We start from the raw sequence: 16,124 nt of genomic DNA on the forward strand, positions 1-16,124 counted from the left end.
GGGAGGACAGCAAAGATGGGGCCAGGCTGGCCTCCAGTGGGAGGGAGTTCCACAGTCTGTGAGCAGCCACAGAGAAGGCCCCTCTCCTCGGTCCCCATCAGATGCATCTGTGAAGGTGGTGGGACCGAGATAAAGGCCTCCCCTTATGGTCTTACCATCCGAGGAGGCTCATAATATATAATCCTCGAGATAGCTTGGACCCAGGCTGTTTAGGGCTTTGAAGGTGAAAATCAGCGCTTTGAATTGCGCCTGGAAATGATTCAGTAGCTGCTGCAAGGTGGGTGGTGGTCGTTGTGATGTGGTCCCTAGAACCAGCCTGAGTTAACCATCTGGCCGCAGCATTTTGGACCCGCTGGAAATTGTTACGGCAGCAAATCCCCTGAAAATGAATGGAATTGATTTTAATGGAGAAAAAAAAACATTAATGGAATTCATTTGCTAAGCATTTTTACTGTTTGCCTTGAAGCAAGCGGAGGTAGGGCCTTGGTTACCTCATGTCTAGAAGTGGAGGAAGGCAACACCTTGGGCCCAATCCAGCCGCGCCGGGGTTTCTGCTTCTGATGTTTTCCCTCCCATCTGAAATGAAATATATTTTGCTAAAGCTTACTTACCGACAATAAAGAGTTTTAAGCCCAACATATCAGTATTGGGATGGCTGCCCTAAAACCCTTCCCCCCCCCCCTTGGATTGTGATCACCGTTGGAAGCTGGCTGGAGAATCAGCACGGATGCTGTCTGGTTTGCCCTTCCAGTCCGAATTCATAGACTAACTGCCCATAGGTACGCTGCTCTGCCTCCAGGAGATGGGCATTTATTTGCTGTGAACCTGAGTTCTGACCACGGATGGACCCATGTGGGCAGTCTGCTGGACGACAGTTCCCGCAAGGCCGAGGGGATGATGGGAGTTGTAATCCAATGGCAGTTGGAGAACAACAAGCGGCTTGGTGCCGGGACGGAAAAGGAAAGCAGAAAACTGGTTTGTGTGTCGGTTATTTAGAAACCAACCCTAGTGTTGGCTCTTATCCATGGGTAAGCACAAACTGGCTTTGCTTGATGTCGGGAAATCCAGATGCAGAAATTGTCAAGAGATTGATTTACCTCCAGATGAGAAAATACAGGAACCGGGAGATGCCAGATTTTGGACGACTGGGGCTCGTTTAAGGTGAATGTCACCATATTGATGGTCTTGATTCTACCCAGACCGTCTTAACCTTGATGCCTACTCTCGCAGTGCCCTTGAAGTGTTCCACTGCAAATCTAGGAGCCTTGAGGAACCTACCCTTTTAAAAAAAAGTAATCCAGAATGATTTACTGACGGAGGTCTAGTTGTTAGTCCCTCTAGACACACTGAGTTGATGGAACAGGGTTGACCTAGTAACTCCCATTCAATTCGTCCGCTTGGGGTTGGGACTAGTTGCTGGATTTAGCCCAAGAGTGGAGATCTTAATTTCCCTGGGCTGAGCTAGAAACCTTGCTTGCTTGCTTCCAGCACCTGGACAATGGGAACTGAAAGAAACAAGGGACTTAATTCTCCTTCCTTTGAGCTATAAACAGAATGAGATCTTGAACCTTTCCTTCAGTTGACTGTCCAGGTGCAGTTTCACTTAAATATATATGGGCAATCTCTCTTTTTAATAGATACAGTAATCGTAAACGATGCACTTGAAATCAGGTTCTTTTTGCAGATATGTAATATTGTAAATTACGTTCACAAAAGACCCCCATTTCAAAGTTTTGTGGTATTGGGAGGAAAATGGCATAAATTATTTCCTGCTTCTCCAGAGGGAAACCTAACTGCTGCCCCGTTGCCTGTCATATCTAATAAAGTTTCCTTAGATCTTTGATTTTTCTGCTTCGTTTCACAAAGTAATTGAAACTTCCTTTTTACTGCTCGCTTCCTTTCCCCTCCCCCCCCCCAATTTTCTCCTGAAAAGTCCACGTTGTGGTCAGTGAGTTTATGGAATGTCACCCAGAGACGGAGCAATAGTGAACAGAAATTAGATTTGGCCAGCCTGGTTTTCGGTAGGAACTTTTTCAGGGGGAATGGGGCGGGGGACTTCCATGCTAGATAAATAAAGCTGAAAGTAGTTTTATTTTTTTCTTTTCTTGACATGGAGGTGTCTGTCAGGGCTCACAAACAAGGCTTTGGGGAGCCACGACGCAGGCTCAGAACTTGTACATTGCCACAGGTCAAATTGAGGCACATAAAATGACCTCTGAAAGGCTGCTTACATATTTCTTCCCACAGCTTCTGAAATAGGGAACACTTCTGTTTTCTAGTGTCAGAACAGCTTGCAGATTTTTCTGTTCTCTCTCCCCTCCCCCCGATGTTAAGTTGTCCTCTAAGAATCCAAAAGTCCGCCCCGAATATTAGCATCTCTTGTTGAAAACGGAAGTCAGCAATTTAAAAATTCGGCGCACAACGCCAACCTTTATTTCCCCCAAATCTGCTCGCCGATCGGATTGCTTGTTAAGGGCCCTTTGTCTTCCTAATGAGATTTTGATCTCTGACGAAAGTCATGGCAACAAGTTAATTTTTCTCCTGCCGGCGAACTGCGAGGGATCTGGAAGAATAGGCAAAGTCGGAAAGCGCAAATATTTAAAAATAAGACTTGTGGGATGGCTTGTTGATATAAAACAAAGGATAGTTGAGCTGAATGCAGCTTTAAAGGTTATTGGAGTGGAGGGGGAAATGAAAATTACAGAGCTGTCAGCTCTGCACGAGGCAGTTATTAAGGATGGAACAGTTACGCTGGTCAAAGAACAAGCATGGTGAGGGAGGAATCCGTGTGGCTTCTGCAGAAGAAGCCATAACCCTTGAAAATGTTGAAGGTAAAGCTGGCTTTGCTTCTGAGCGTGAGTTTCTGACTGGAGTGGAAGGACCCTCAGATTTCCTCGGCCCATAAGGCAGGCCAGTGATAGGGCTTGGCAGAGACTGGTACGCCCAAGGCCAGAGCGACGAATTCATAAACTTCCAACAGAAAGCGGGAGCAAACGAATCATTTCTTAAAGGCATAACTCCAGGCTTCTATGAGACGATGAGAAAAGTTAGTCCAATATATACGCGCCTATCAACTGCATGAGTCATTGGTCGCTGTGTACTGTCAAGTCAGTGTTGATTTTTCCAGGAAGAGGATACACAGAAGTGGCTTCTCATTCCCTTCTTCTGGGACTGTGCAGCTGGCCCAAGGCTAACCAGGCTGGCTCTCCTCCCAGGAGGCACTGGGGGGAATCAAACTCCCAACCTCTGGCTCTCTGCAGTCAGATATGTAAGCCACTAAGCTATCCGCACGGGTACTCAGTGTGGTGTAGTGGATAAAGTTCCAGACTAGGGTTCGGGAGACGCAGGTTCAAATCCCCTTTCAGCCACTGCAGGAGTAGAACTAGTAAAAACCACTCCTTAAATATATCATTTATCTTGAAAGCCTTATTAGGATCGCCAGGGGTCGGTTCCGACTTGATCAATATTGGAAGGTCACAGATGGGTAATCAGTGGCAGGTAGACCCCTAAGACGTGACGTATCCCACTTGGAGGGGGGCAACAGGGTTGTGGGACTGGAAATCCCTATATTTTTTAAGGAAATGCAGCCTCAAAATGGGATTATGTCTGTATTTTACTTGTGGTCCATGTGTAGTGAGAACCAGCGACTCGCAGTGTTTTAGGACACATCAACCTTTCTTTATTGCTGGAGAACATTGAAGATTAAGGGGGTGAGAATAAGAAGAACTGTACAGGATTAGATCCAAGGATTCATCCAGTTCATCCTTCCAGTTCCCTTGCGGGTCTGGCAAATTCCTCTAGATGACACCAGTTACTCGGGGAGGAGTCTTGTAAAATACCATGCCATGTTCAACATGTCCATTTTGTCTGAATTTTGGAAGCTAAGCAGGCCGGGGGGGCTGGTTTGTACATGGATGGGAGACCAGTGTGGGTCCCCCCCCAGGTAGGGTTGGGAAAGAACCCCGAAGCTCTGAAATGCTGCAGCTGCCAGCCTGAGTTGGCAACACTAGGGTCAATGGACCGAAATGCAAACTCAATGTACGACAACTTCTGATGTTTCTAATACAGTGGGACTGATTTCTAAGCAGAAGCGTGAGAGTTTACAGTTGGAGGATCTGCCCTATTCATGCCCTGGTATTCATTTAGTTTTGGGGGAGTGGGAGGGAAAGGGGTTCCTCTCTTTCATTCCTCCCCCGAAAAGTTGTTAAGAAATAAGAGGAAGCAGCAATTTCTATGCCCTCCCCTTCCCCTCCCCCTGCATTTTAAACATTTTAGCCTGGCGTTTCTGATTTAAGTAATGAACTGCAAATATAAATTGGTATGTGGAGGGGAAGATCTCCAAGCTGGAGGCCAGGGACAGACGGGAATCATAGGGGTCAGAAGGCTGCAGGCAAAAGCAGGTCATAACCTTTGCAAAGAGACCAGCGTAATAGGATGCTGGGATTTCTCTCTCTCCCCCCCCCACCCCACCCCTCCTTTTTAAGGGCAGTTGATTGCATGAAAGAATGTGGTAACAAGATTCAAAGGGAAACGTACAGAGCTAACGAGGATTAAGCCTAATTAATTTGCCCTGGTTCTTGCAGAAAGGGCAGGATGTGGGTTGATGTAGGAAATGATGTTGTAGCGGGGAGGGGGGAATGGGGAGAATTTAGAATTAAACCCCCATTCCTGTGTTAGAGTTATGTGCGGAATGTGGCATTTCTGAACCCACCAATATGAAATGGAAAGTACTGGTCGAACCTAATTGTTTGAGACTTGGAAAGAGGAGGGGTGGGAAACATTCCATCCTTGTTAAATGGCATATGCCGTTGTTTTATATACCGTATTTTTCGCACCATAAGACGCACTTTTTTCCCACAAAACAGGGGGGTGGAAAGTCTGTGCGTCTTATGGAGCGAAGAAAACAGATTATATTTTCCTGTTTTCTTCTCCTAAAAAAATTGGTGTGTCTTATGGAAAGGTGCGTCTTATGGAGCGAAAAATATGGTACCTATTCTTTTGTTCTAATGTTGCACAAAAGGTATAGGATAGATTTTTAATGTTCTTGAGTTTTATAATCATCACTATCTTAGAATTGCAGAGCTGGAAGGGGACCCTCTGGGTCAAGGAGGCAGAGCGGGGATTCAAACTCCCAACCTCTGGCTCCACATCCAGGTGCCTAAAAGACTGAACTCAGCTTTGTGAATTTACATTTTCCTCTGTGCTGTTTGTGTCAGTGGCAGAAATGTTGCGTGTCTGTTTGTTACCTATGGCCCTCAATCAAGAAAATTCCAGGAATGGGGTACGACAAGTAAATTCAAACATAAACGGATAAAAAAGGGGGTCATAAAAAGCATTCAAAGCTCATTACAGTCTTACTCTCTTGCCAAAGAGATCCGTCACATACTTTTTACAGATATAAGCAAGAACATATAGTGTTGAACGAGCTGAACTGCATACAGATAGCCGTGTGTCTTTGTGCACTAAGCCATCGGTGGAGAAGAGGAGAGTTTAATTTTTCCTTTCTCCACCTACCTCTGTGGTCTGGGCTAGAACTTTAATCCTTCGCATTCATCAAAAGAGAAGCCTCCCACTCGTCAAAATCGCCTCTGGATGTCTTCAGCACCGACATAAGTTTTCAAAAAGCAAAGGGAAAAATAACAAAGAGCAACACTTCACAGGGCATGGAACAGACTCGAGCGTCACGATTCTACCAGAGTAACAGGCGGACGTGGGTGTGTTGCTGTCTGCCTTTATTTCATTATTTGTCCTCAAAAAAAGAAAGCTGCTAGTCCTTATGGGTAGCATTTGGACAAAGAGCGTGGGTGACCCTGAGGGAAGTATTTTTAACTATTAAGTTGAGTTAAGCAGTTAGGTTCTTTGGGATGAATGCTTTAAACCATTTTTTACTTATTCGTTGTTGTAAATGCCATTCCGTAATCACCATCCTCTTAGAACTGCAGAACTAGAAGGGACCTTCTAGATCATTAAGTCCAGCCCCTCTCAAGGAGCTCCGGTAGGGAATTGAACTCTCAATTTATGGTTTTGCAGCCAGATGCCTAAAGTGTTGTGCTATCCAGCCACCTAATAATCTTAGAACTGCGGAGCGGGGCCCTCTGGATTAATGGAGTCCAACCCCTGTCAAGGAGGGCCTTGGGGAATCGAACTCCCAACCCAGAGCCCTCAACCCCTGAGCTGTCCAACAGTTCATCTCAGTGGCTTTGCTCTTGTTTGGTTTATAACAATCTTGGTCTTAGTGCCACAGACCTGTCAAGCTAGAAGGGAACCCAAAGGTTATCTAGCCCACCCCACTGCAGGAGTTCTCTGCAAGCTCCCACATCTTTACCCCCAGTGTCTGTCGAAGTCAGAATCCATTTGTGCAGAAAAACACGAAAGGGAAGCATCCTTATAACGGTTGCCAGTAAAAATGAGTTGTAGCCCAAGAACATCTGGGGAGACCCAAGATTGGGAACTGCAATAAATAGGTGAGATGGGGCAGGAATTACAATTGTTTCATTGAAGTATCCAAACACTACTGTCCCTAGCCTGAACATACCCAACCTTATCTGAATTCAGAAGCTAAGCAGGGTCAAGCCTGGGGAGGGAGACCGGCATGTAGGACTGAGAGAGAATCTCGCCAGAAACCTAGCGATCCATGGCTGCCAGCCAGAGTTGGCAAAACTGGATCAAATGAGCCAAGAGACTGACATCTTTCTGTGTCCCCCTTGAATTTAGTTGCGGGGGCTAAATGACCCCTTAAATTTTATATGGGGATGTTGGAAAGGCTCTTTTTTTTCGTGAGGAAAATTCCAGCTGGCTCCCAACGCCGGCTATTTTATTTCATTCATTTGTGCGGTGGCGGGATTTGTCGGACTGAACAGCGGAGTTGTGAAATATGTATTTGGAGTGGGAAATGTGGGGCTGCAATGGAAGAGGGGGCGATATGCCTCTCTCGCCCCCACCCGTCCGTCTCCCTTTTTCTTCTCCTGCCTTTTAATTCCCGAGCAGAATTAAGTGTTCTAATGTGTGTTTTTTGCACCGGAGCATAAATCTCTCCCATATTTTCCCCCCAGCGTCTGGCAGTTCTCTGGGTAGTAAATCCACCGGCCCTGAGCTGTCGGCAAGTAAAATGAAAAGAGAGAAAGAAAAATTAAAATTAAAATCCAGACAGCCTTGGGTTGGGTTAGCGTATTTTCAGCACATGCCTCAGGAATAATTAGGATTTTTTTTTTTTTGCATTGTGGTGGGCAGCTGTGTCACAGAGGGGAACGGTATATTCTTTAGGCCCAGACAACCAACTGGTAGCTGAGTTTACACACACACAACACACACTCTTACACACAGAAAATGCATGTTGCTGAAAATAGTCTTCCCTTCCTGTGGGATTTGGATGGTACCCATACTGGTTTCTTAGGCACTTGGCAATTTTGCAGGAATTTAGTTTAGTCTGATGGGCAGTGTATCGGGTGGACCTTTTGTTATGAAAAGTGCCCCAATAATGTTCTGCTAAAATTTGAACCCATGTGGGGGACAAGGAATGGCTGTGATCCTCTTTTTTTCTCTCTCTCTTTCTTAGTGTGTTCCCTCGTTTCTGCCAGTCTCATCCAGTTTGGGTGGGATCGTCTTCAAAGTCACAAAGTACTGTACCATTTGGCTGTGGTCGCCTGTGGCGACTTACAAATTTGGTCTAGGTGACCAAGGAGAGAGAAAACTCATGTCTGGTTTCTGTGTGTTTCGGTCCCTGTGTGTAAAAGCTTTGGGTTAAATCTCATGAGCCACACACCATCTTGGGCCCCCCGACAGAGTGACGCTCCAACCCACCAAAGCTTTGAGTCATTTGTTCCTTTTTCAGACTTCTAGGATGTCCTTTCCCCAGTTGCTCATTACTTAGCGATGATAAGGTGAGCCCTAATATCCCTTGATAAGGAGACTGCAACTCCATTATGAAATGGGATGAGCCCTGGCGTCTTTTTATAACCAATTGTAGAGGAAGTTGTAAACCATAAAGAAGAGGACGATCCAAGCTGGCGTTTGGGGAGGGGAGGATCATATTATTGAGTCCGGAATCCCAACTATAACGTTTCTGGAAAGGAAGGAAGGATGGCCAGAGTTTTGACAGCCAAGGGTCATGATGACCTGAACTGTTTTCCGGCCCAACAGCTGCCTGGCTGGCACAATGTTTTACCTTGCCCACGCTGTGCTGAAATAGCTGGGGCCACCTATACCAGCCTTTTGCATATTGGAGATGTCCAGGCGTGTTGGACTAAAAGTCCTATCATCCCCAAGCTGCATGCCGGATTGGGGAAAGCTGAACCTAACCCCAAGCCCGGAAACCGTGTCTGCAGAAGGTTTAAAAGAAGCCGAGATGAACTGGGGGTGGCCTGGTTTGTGTTCTGGAAAATCTAAATATGCACTAGTATTCATTCAGTTTTGGGGCGAAGAATTCCAGTAGTGTGTTCTTAACCCCCAACCCATTCTCTTGCGGTCGTCATTATGATTCTGTACCATCACGTCGCTTCTGATACCCCGTCAATCGACAACCGCCGGAGCCTCCTATCCTTAACTCCGGTCTCACAAACACCATCCTTTATTGAGTCAATCCGTCTTGCACACATTCTTCCTCCCCCCCCCCCCAGATTCAGGGGACCACCTAAAAAAAATTGTGAGGGCAACTGCTGCATGGGTTGTTGACTGGCAAACTGACAAAAGGACAGTCTGCGGTGCCACCCTGCCCGTTTTGTGCCCGGTGAAAACATGGCCGCTTCCCTCAGCGTTTGGGTTGGGATCGTCGCAGCTTGGCTTCCATCTGACTGGATTGGATGCCCTCTCCTGACTTTGTTTGTTCCTTTCTACTTCGTATTATTTTCAATAGTTTTAAAGAGTCTGAGTAGTTTCTGGATTTTTTAAAAAGAATTGCTTGAAGGCTGTCTTGGGTTGACGACGTTACCCTGCGACCGCCCAGTATATAATCTTTCATGTAGGGGGTAGAAATATTATTTAAAAAATAAACAAATTGGTGTGTTTTGTGCCGGAGTAGCAGCCATCTCTCCGTCTGTGTACTTACCTGTGTGCTCCCATCTTTTCCTGTGTTTTTCAGGTGATCACTTGAAAGTTTGCCCTCAAGGCTACACCTGCTGCTCACAAGAAATGGAGGAGAAATACAGCCAGCAGAGCAAACACGATTTCCGGAACGCCGTCTCTGAACTTAGCAATAACTTGCAAACCACCTTTGGCTCCCGGTACAAAAAGTTTGACGGTGAGTTTTGAGAAACAAGAAGGTTTCCTCGGCCCAGTCGGCAAATCCGAAAACCCCTTTTCAGAACTCTGCTTGGGTTCCCCCCCCCTTTTTTTCCGGTGGGAGATGGAAGGGGGGAGTGTCTGATTCTTGTTTTCCGCAGGCTGTATTTTTGCCGAGCGGTGACTCAAACGCAGGGGTAGTGAGGCAAAAATGTTGCTTGCTTTGCAAGTGGTTTGGAGAGAAATGTGTGCTGATGACGTCTCTTTAGTTCCCTGCAGGACAAGGGGGTTGTCATTCTGATTGGGTTCTTTGGTGGTGTGCGCTCGGAAAGAAAAAATGGAGACTGGGAGGGTGGTGGTTTGCCACTCCGGCTGAGGAGAGCACTGTGATTCACGAGGGGCTGTTCTCTTAACTGCTTTCCAAGGATTAGGGCTTCTTCTGTGAGCAAAGTTTCCCTTCTTAACAGGAGCTGGGAAAGGTTTTTAAACACGATGACTCCTGGAATTCCACAGCCAGCGTGAAGTCCAGAAATATTTATATTTATAATTTGGTAGGTAGGTAGGTAGGTAGGTAGGTAGGTAGGTAGGTAGGTAGGTAGGTAGGTAGGTAGGTAGGTAGGTAGGTAGGTAGGTAGGTAGGTAGGTAGGTAGGTAGGTAGGTAGATAGATAGATAGATAGATAGATAGATAGATAGATAGATAGATAGATAGATAGATAGATAGATAGATAGATAGATAGATAGATAGATAGATAGATAGATAGATACCCCCATTTCCCTTTGAAGGGAACAGATGCTGAACACCCATTAAATTTACAACACAACAATAGAAAGATAACTTTGGGAATGAGTAAACACCCCGATTTTGTTGCTCTGCCCTGGTCTGCAAACTTGGGTTTGAGGAAGGGCGGGCAGTTATTTTTTCCTTGACCCTGAATCAGGATGGGGTGGTGGTGCTGGTGGTGATGGGGGGCTCGGGAGGAGGAGGAGGAGGAGGAGGAGGGGGTTGCTTCAACCTTGACATTTTGCTCAGCGTACGGGCGGCATTGCGGGGGACACAAAAAAAGTAACACAGGCGGTGTGTGTGACAGTTGGCAATAATAAAACATAAAGACAGAGCCAGTTGGCAGTCACAGCAGGGGTCCTGTGGAGGAAGGAGACCATCTGAGGGGGGGGGGTGGTCACATTCCTCCCCTTCTAGCAGAGCTAGGCAGAGGGAGGGTTGCCCACATTCCATGTTGCCCAGGGACCTGCCTGCCTGCCTTCCTGCCTTCCTTCCTTCCTTCCCTCCTTCCTCCCTTCGTTCCTTCCTTCCCTCCCTCCTTCCTTCCTTCCTTCCTTCCTTCCCTCCTTCCTCCCTTCGTTCCTTCCTCCCTCCCTCCCTCCTTCCTTCCTTCCTTCCTTCCTTCCTTCCTTCCTTCCTTCCTTCCTTCCTTCCTTCCTTCCTTCCTTCCTTCCTTCCTTCCTTCCTTCCTTCCTTCCTTCCTTCCTTCCTTCCTTCCTTCCTTCCTTCCTTCCTTCCTTCCTTCCTTCCTTCCCTCCCTCCTTCCTTCCTTCCTTCCTTCCTTCCCTCCTTCCTTCCTCCCTGCTTCCTTCCTTCCTTCCCTCCTTCCTTCCTCCCTGCTTCCTTCCTTCCTTCCCTCCCTCCCTTCCTCCCTGCTTCCTTCCTTCCTTCCTTCCTCCCTCCCTCCCTCCCTCCCTCCCTCCTTCCTTCCTTCCTTCCTTCCTTCCCTCCTTCCTTCCTCCCTGCTTCCTTCCTTCCTTCCCTCCTTCCTTCCTCCCTGCTTCCTTCCTTCCTTCCCTCCCTCCCTTCCTCCCTGCTTCCTTCGTTCTTTCCCTCCCTCCCTCCTTCCTTCCCTCCTTCCTTCCTTCTTTCCCTCCCTCCCTCCTTCCTTCCTTCCCTCCTTCCTTCCCTCCCTCCCTTCCTCCCTGCTTCCTTCCTTCCTTCTTTCCCTCCCTCCTTCCTTCCCTCCTTCCTTGCTTCCTTCCTTCCTTCCTCCCTCCCTGCTTCCTTCCTTCCTTTTTTCCCTCCCTCCTTCCTTCCTTCCTTCCTTCCTTCCTTCCTTCCTTCCTTCCTTCCTTCCTTCCTTCCTCCCTCCCTCCCTCCCTCCCTCCCTCCCTGCTTCCTTCCTTCCTTTTTTCCCTCCTTCCTTCCTTCCTTCCTTGATGCCATGCAGCAGAGTTTCTGACAAATGACCTGACAGCTGGGTTCATGTAAGGCCATCATGTGATCTATATGGATCACATCCCAGATTCCTGTCTTGTCTTGGGTGTGTGTGTGTGTGTGTGTGTGTGGAGTATGTCGTTATTCTAATTATGAGCATTTAAAACATCAGTAAGGTTCAAAAGAGAATTTTTTAAACACACACACACACACACACACACACAGAGAGAGAGAGAGAGAGAGAGAGAGAGAGAGAGAGAGAGAGAGAGTGAGTTCATAAAACAATGAGCAAAATGGTTCATTAGCCCACCTGGAGATCTCCCAGGAAGCTCTCAACATAAGAGACATTGGGTCCCTCTCAGCCTGAAACTTCTTCCTATGGCGATCCGTGTTTCCAAATAGTCAGACACGTGAGCCAACGTGATCTGGCAAAGCCTTCGTTTCCAAAGAGTGACGCAATCAACTTTGGAACTCAGAATTCGAAGCTCTTTGGACAGCCAGAATTTAAGCAGACCATGGTTTGTTGGACATCCGGATTCCTTTGGCAGAACCTAGTTTTCCTCTTGTGCCCAAGATGAATTCTGAAACTATCACTTCAAACCAGTTTTGCCAATCAGAATTGGATCAAACAGTGGTTTGACGTCACATCTGCCCTAACTTGGTTCAAGGATTGGCCTCCATTGGTTTCATCAAGGTTGTATCAGCTGGGGATGTCCAAGGAAACAACTTTTTCTAAGTTGTTAAGCTCTTGGTCCCTGCACCCTCACAGGTGCGTTTGGTGGGGACACAGGAGAGGGCCTTCACTGTGGCTGCTCCAAGACTGTGGAACTCCCTCCCACTGGAGGCCAGGCTGGCACCGTCTTCGCTCTCCTTCCGCGAGCAGACAAACACACCTTTCTCTCCAGGCAGGCTTTCCCTTAATGGCTGCTTGCCCCAGCAGGGTTGTTAAACAGATTATTGTGCCTTATTGCTTTGAATGCACTATTTGGTGTTGCTTTTCTTGACCATGCTGTAGTGTGGCATTTGAACCCTTCCTGGTATTTCTACCCAGTTTGTAGCTTCAAATATTGTCTTTGAACGATGGCAAGCCGCCTTGGGTCCTTTTAAAAAATGTAGGCGGGGTAAAAATATTTGAAATAAATAAGGAATAAATTCATTCTAGTCTGAGTCGTAAGGGAGGGCATTGGATAAAGAATGGCGTCATCTGAGCGCACGGAGGGTACGAGGCACCCCCGTTCTGTAACCTTTGTGTTACTCTCGCAATCAGCCTAACAGCAGAGGATCGCTGCCTGATTCCCCCCCCACCTCCAACCTTCCCTGGATTCCAGCTGCAGATCCATTTCTCTGAGGGTTACGAGAGAGAAAGACAGGCAGTGCCGAGGCCCGCCAGCGTCGGGAAGGTTTGTAGACCCTCCCAAGAGTTCCCCTATTTATTAGAAAGCCTTTAACTCCGTTCTTGTCACACCCTCTTCAATTGTGCGGTGAATTCCAGGGAACAGTTCTCCTTAAAAAGAGGGGAAATGAAAGAAAAAGCACCTGGTTTCACGGCTTTAAGAAAGCATTACTTTCTCAGTCTTTTATTTCTGTCTCTCTCCCATGGGCTATTGCGCCAGGACAGGGCGTAACATCGTCGGCTTAAGTTTCCCACTCATCTGGGTAAGCAGGCTGTCTCTTCCTGTGTCGATAAGTGCTAACACATGTATTTTTGTGTGTGTGGGGGGGGGTACATGAGACGTTCATGCACACACACACATGCACACACAGGCGTAGACAGCTTTCCATATGAGGCAAAATGCAAAGAAACAAGACCAGACGAAACCACGTGCCACCTTAAAAGCTAACTATTACATCTTCATGTGAGCTTTCGTGGACACGTCCACTTCGTCAGACATCTGGAAAGCTTACCTTAACATTTAATAGTCTCTAAGGTGCCACATGTTTTGGTCTTGTCGCGTTCTGTTTCCTTGCATTTTTGTCTGAGACCAACACGGCTTCCTCCTCCAAGACAGGGTCTCCGTGTCCCTCCCCTCCACGCCCCCCCCGAACGTGATAATTTAACGAGTGTGTCCAGTTCCCTCGGCTTGGCCGTTGTAAAACGGAGGCCTTTACAACTCTGTAAAACAAGGAAGCAATCTGTAAAGGTGCGACGATTTGTTTGAGATCAAACCCAACTTCTGGAGGAAAAAAACAAAGGTGTTAATTCATTTCTCCCTTCAACCTGTCAAGATAGCAGACTGGCTCCCCCCCCCCCCCGCAAGGTCAGTGGGGTTATTCCGGGGCCACTGCTTTTCCTCATTAATCAGCCAACTGACGGGCTTCTCTGGAAGAAAGACGATCTAACTTAGAACCAAGATCTAACTCAGAACCAAGCGGCAGAATTTTGCCCTTTTCCTTGCCTGTCCTTTGTTAAGTTTGAAACGAGAACCTTTAGAACACTTGCAAAGGAATTGCAATATTTCCTTGGACCACCTTGAGTTGAACAGTCTGATTAATTCCCTTTGGCACTCCCGGATCTCTCCAGAGCACAGAGGTTGGGCTGGGGGGGGGGGCTTCCATTTTTTACCTACTGTTGCTTGGCTTGATTCCAGTTGTCAAATGCAAACGAAAGCAGACCCATTAATCGATTGGTTTTATTATTTGTAAATAAAGAAGACCTCGGAACGCCCTCCCGTTGGAGGCCCGGCTGGCCCCGTCTTTGCTGCTCTTCCGCAAAGCAGACGAAGACCTTTCTCTCCAGGCAAGCTTTCCCTGAAGGACTGCCTGCCTGAGTGGGGTTTTGTTAATGGATCGTTCTGTCTTACCGCTTTGAACATGTTTTTTGTATTGATCCTTTTCAGTTTTTGTGTGTACTTACTGGTTTTAGCATCAAATCTTGTCTCTTTAGGATTTAAGCCTCCTTGGGTCCTTCCTAAGGAGAATGGCAGGGCAAAACAATGAATGAATGAATGAATGAATGAATGAATGAATGAATGAATGAATGAAGCAAGCAAGCAAGCAAGCAAGCAAGCAAGCAAGCAAGCAAGCAAGCAAGCAAGCAAGCAAGCAAGCAAGCAAGCAAGCAAGCAAGCAAGCAAGCAAGCAAGCAAGCAAGCGTCCAGAGGAAGGGTGCAATTTTCACCCTGAGCGGTCCAGCAACCTTGTTTATGAAAAGGTTTCGGTGGGATCCGAGTTGAGGGGGAGAGGGGAGACAGACAGAAAGGAAGTCAACTTTTTTCAGTGATGAAGTGCGTTAGGAATGAATACAGACCCTCCAGCTGATCTCCGTGAAGTGCAGTCGGAGCGAGAGAAATTGCAAACGGGAAGGGCCTGCTAGCTGTGGAAATAAACCCTCAAGTTCGTGCCTGTGTTGGGAAAGTCGTTCTGCTGGGATGGGTTTAGGGGGACCTGAAAATTTAAATATGTGTGCCAGGGTTGGGGGGAGGAGGGGGAAATGATTTTGGATGTTGGTGGTTTTAGTTTCCAAAAGCAACTTTCCCCTGTTCTGCTGTTTTTCTGTCCCTTGAGAAGTTGCTTTTGCCGGGTTTATGTGAATAGTGCAAGCCCAGGGTTGCATTAAAAGCCAATCCTTTGAAAGAATGCAACTTTAAAAGATGTTTTTCCTTCTTCTCGGGCCCCCACCCCGGCCACTCCACCCCTAAAATGTTCTGAGTCCGTCTTTGTTTGTACCGGAGCACTTTGAAGACTTTCGAAAATAGGAGCTGCAGCGTGCTTCATACATTTTAACAAGGTTTAAATTCAAACCGGGCCAAGAGGTTTTCCCCCCCCCTCGCCCGGCTGACCCTCCCCTCCCATGCTGCTCCTGCTTCTAACATATTTCGAGTCCACACAGTGCCTCCTTTGAGGATTTCAGCGCAGAGGCGTCTGTTATTAGAAAACGTTATTTCTTGAAAATGAGTCACAAGCCGACGCGAGGCAAAAATCTGAGCGATTCCGTGTTCCAAGTGGATGAAATAAATTGAGTTATCCTCACCACCACCCCTTTCCACATGATGGGAAACGGACAGAACAACACCTGATGGGAATCTACGAATTCAAAGGCTGACACCCTTCACTTCTCTCCGTTCCCTCTTATTTTTAACTGTATAATAATTACGAACAGAAAGGATGGATAGGAGGCGAACCTCTGAGATGAAGCATAACTCTCTATGTTGCCCACATCTGTCCCACATTATAAGCTTTTTAGATGATGACGTTGCTGATGTTAGGATGATATTGACATTTCTTGGCGAGCTTTCTTTGGGTTCCCACAGGAGCCTCTCCCAGAAATAAATCCTATTATGTCTTCTGACTGAAGTCCCCACAGCTCTCCTTTATTTTCAGCTCGGATTGGGGGGGTGTTGTATTTCCCTGGCATGATGAGGCTGGAGATACTCCCATAAGTAACTTCTGTGTCTGGAAGATTGCAGCCTTTTGAACGAGCAGGACTGTGTGTTTCCATGCGGTTCTTTTCAAAGCTCGAGGCTCAGGAGAAGCCTTTCTCTCAGTCCCGCCACCTTCACAGGTGGGTTTGGTGGGGACACAGAACAGGGCCTTCTCTGTGGATGCTCCCAGACTGCGGAACTCCCTCCCACTGGAGGCCAGGCTGGCCCCAGCTTTGCTGTCCTTCCGCAAGCAGGCGAAGGCCCTTCTCGACTAAAAACTCATTAGAAACAACAGAAACACAACAGTCCCGTTTTAAGAACCCCCTCTTAGACAGCCAGTCACTCCTGGCTGAAGAGAAAGGTCTTTACCTTCTTGTAGAAGGA

At 47.2% G+C, this 16,124-nt stretch overlaps 1 protein-coding gene across 1 annotated transcript in view; it reads left to right on the forward strand.

The window, feature by feature from the left end:
* The window catches only part of GPC4 (glypican 4), a 54,398-nt gene that overhangs the window by 26,224 nt on the left and 12,050 nt on the right, over positions 1-16,124 (forward strand). Inside the window, exon 2 of the mRNA XM_072981362.2 lies at positions 9,077-9,235. Within this exon, the coding sequence (XP_072837463.2) occupies positions 9,077-9,235 (159 nt within the window). The remainder of the gene's footprint in view (positions 1-9,076; positions 9,236-16,124) is intronic.

Source organism: Pogona vitticeps, chromosome 11, assembly GCF_051106095.1.
Source record: "Pogona vitticeps strain Pit_001003342236 chromosome 11, PviZW2.1, whole genome shotgun sequence".
In the NCBI taxonomy this organism is placed as follows: domain Eukaryota; kingdom Metazoa; phylum Chordata; class Lepidosauria; order Squamata; family Agamidae; genus Pogona; species Pogona vitticeps.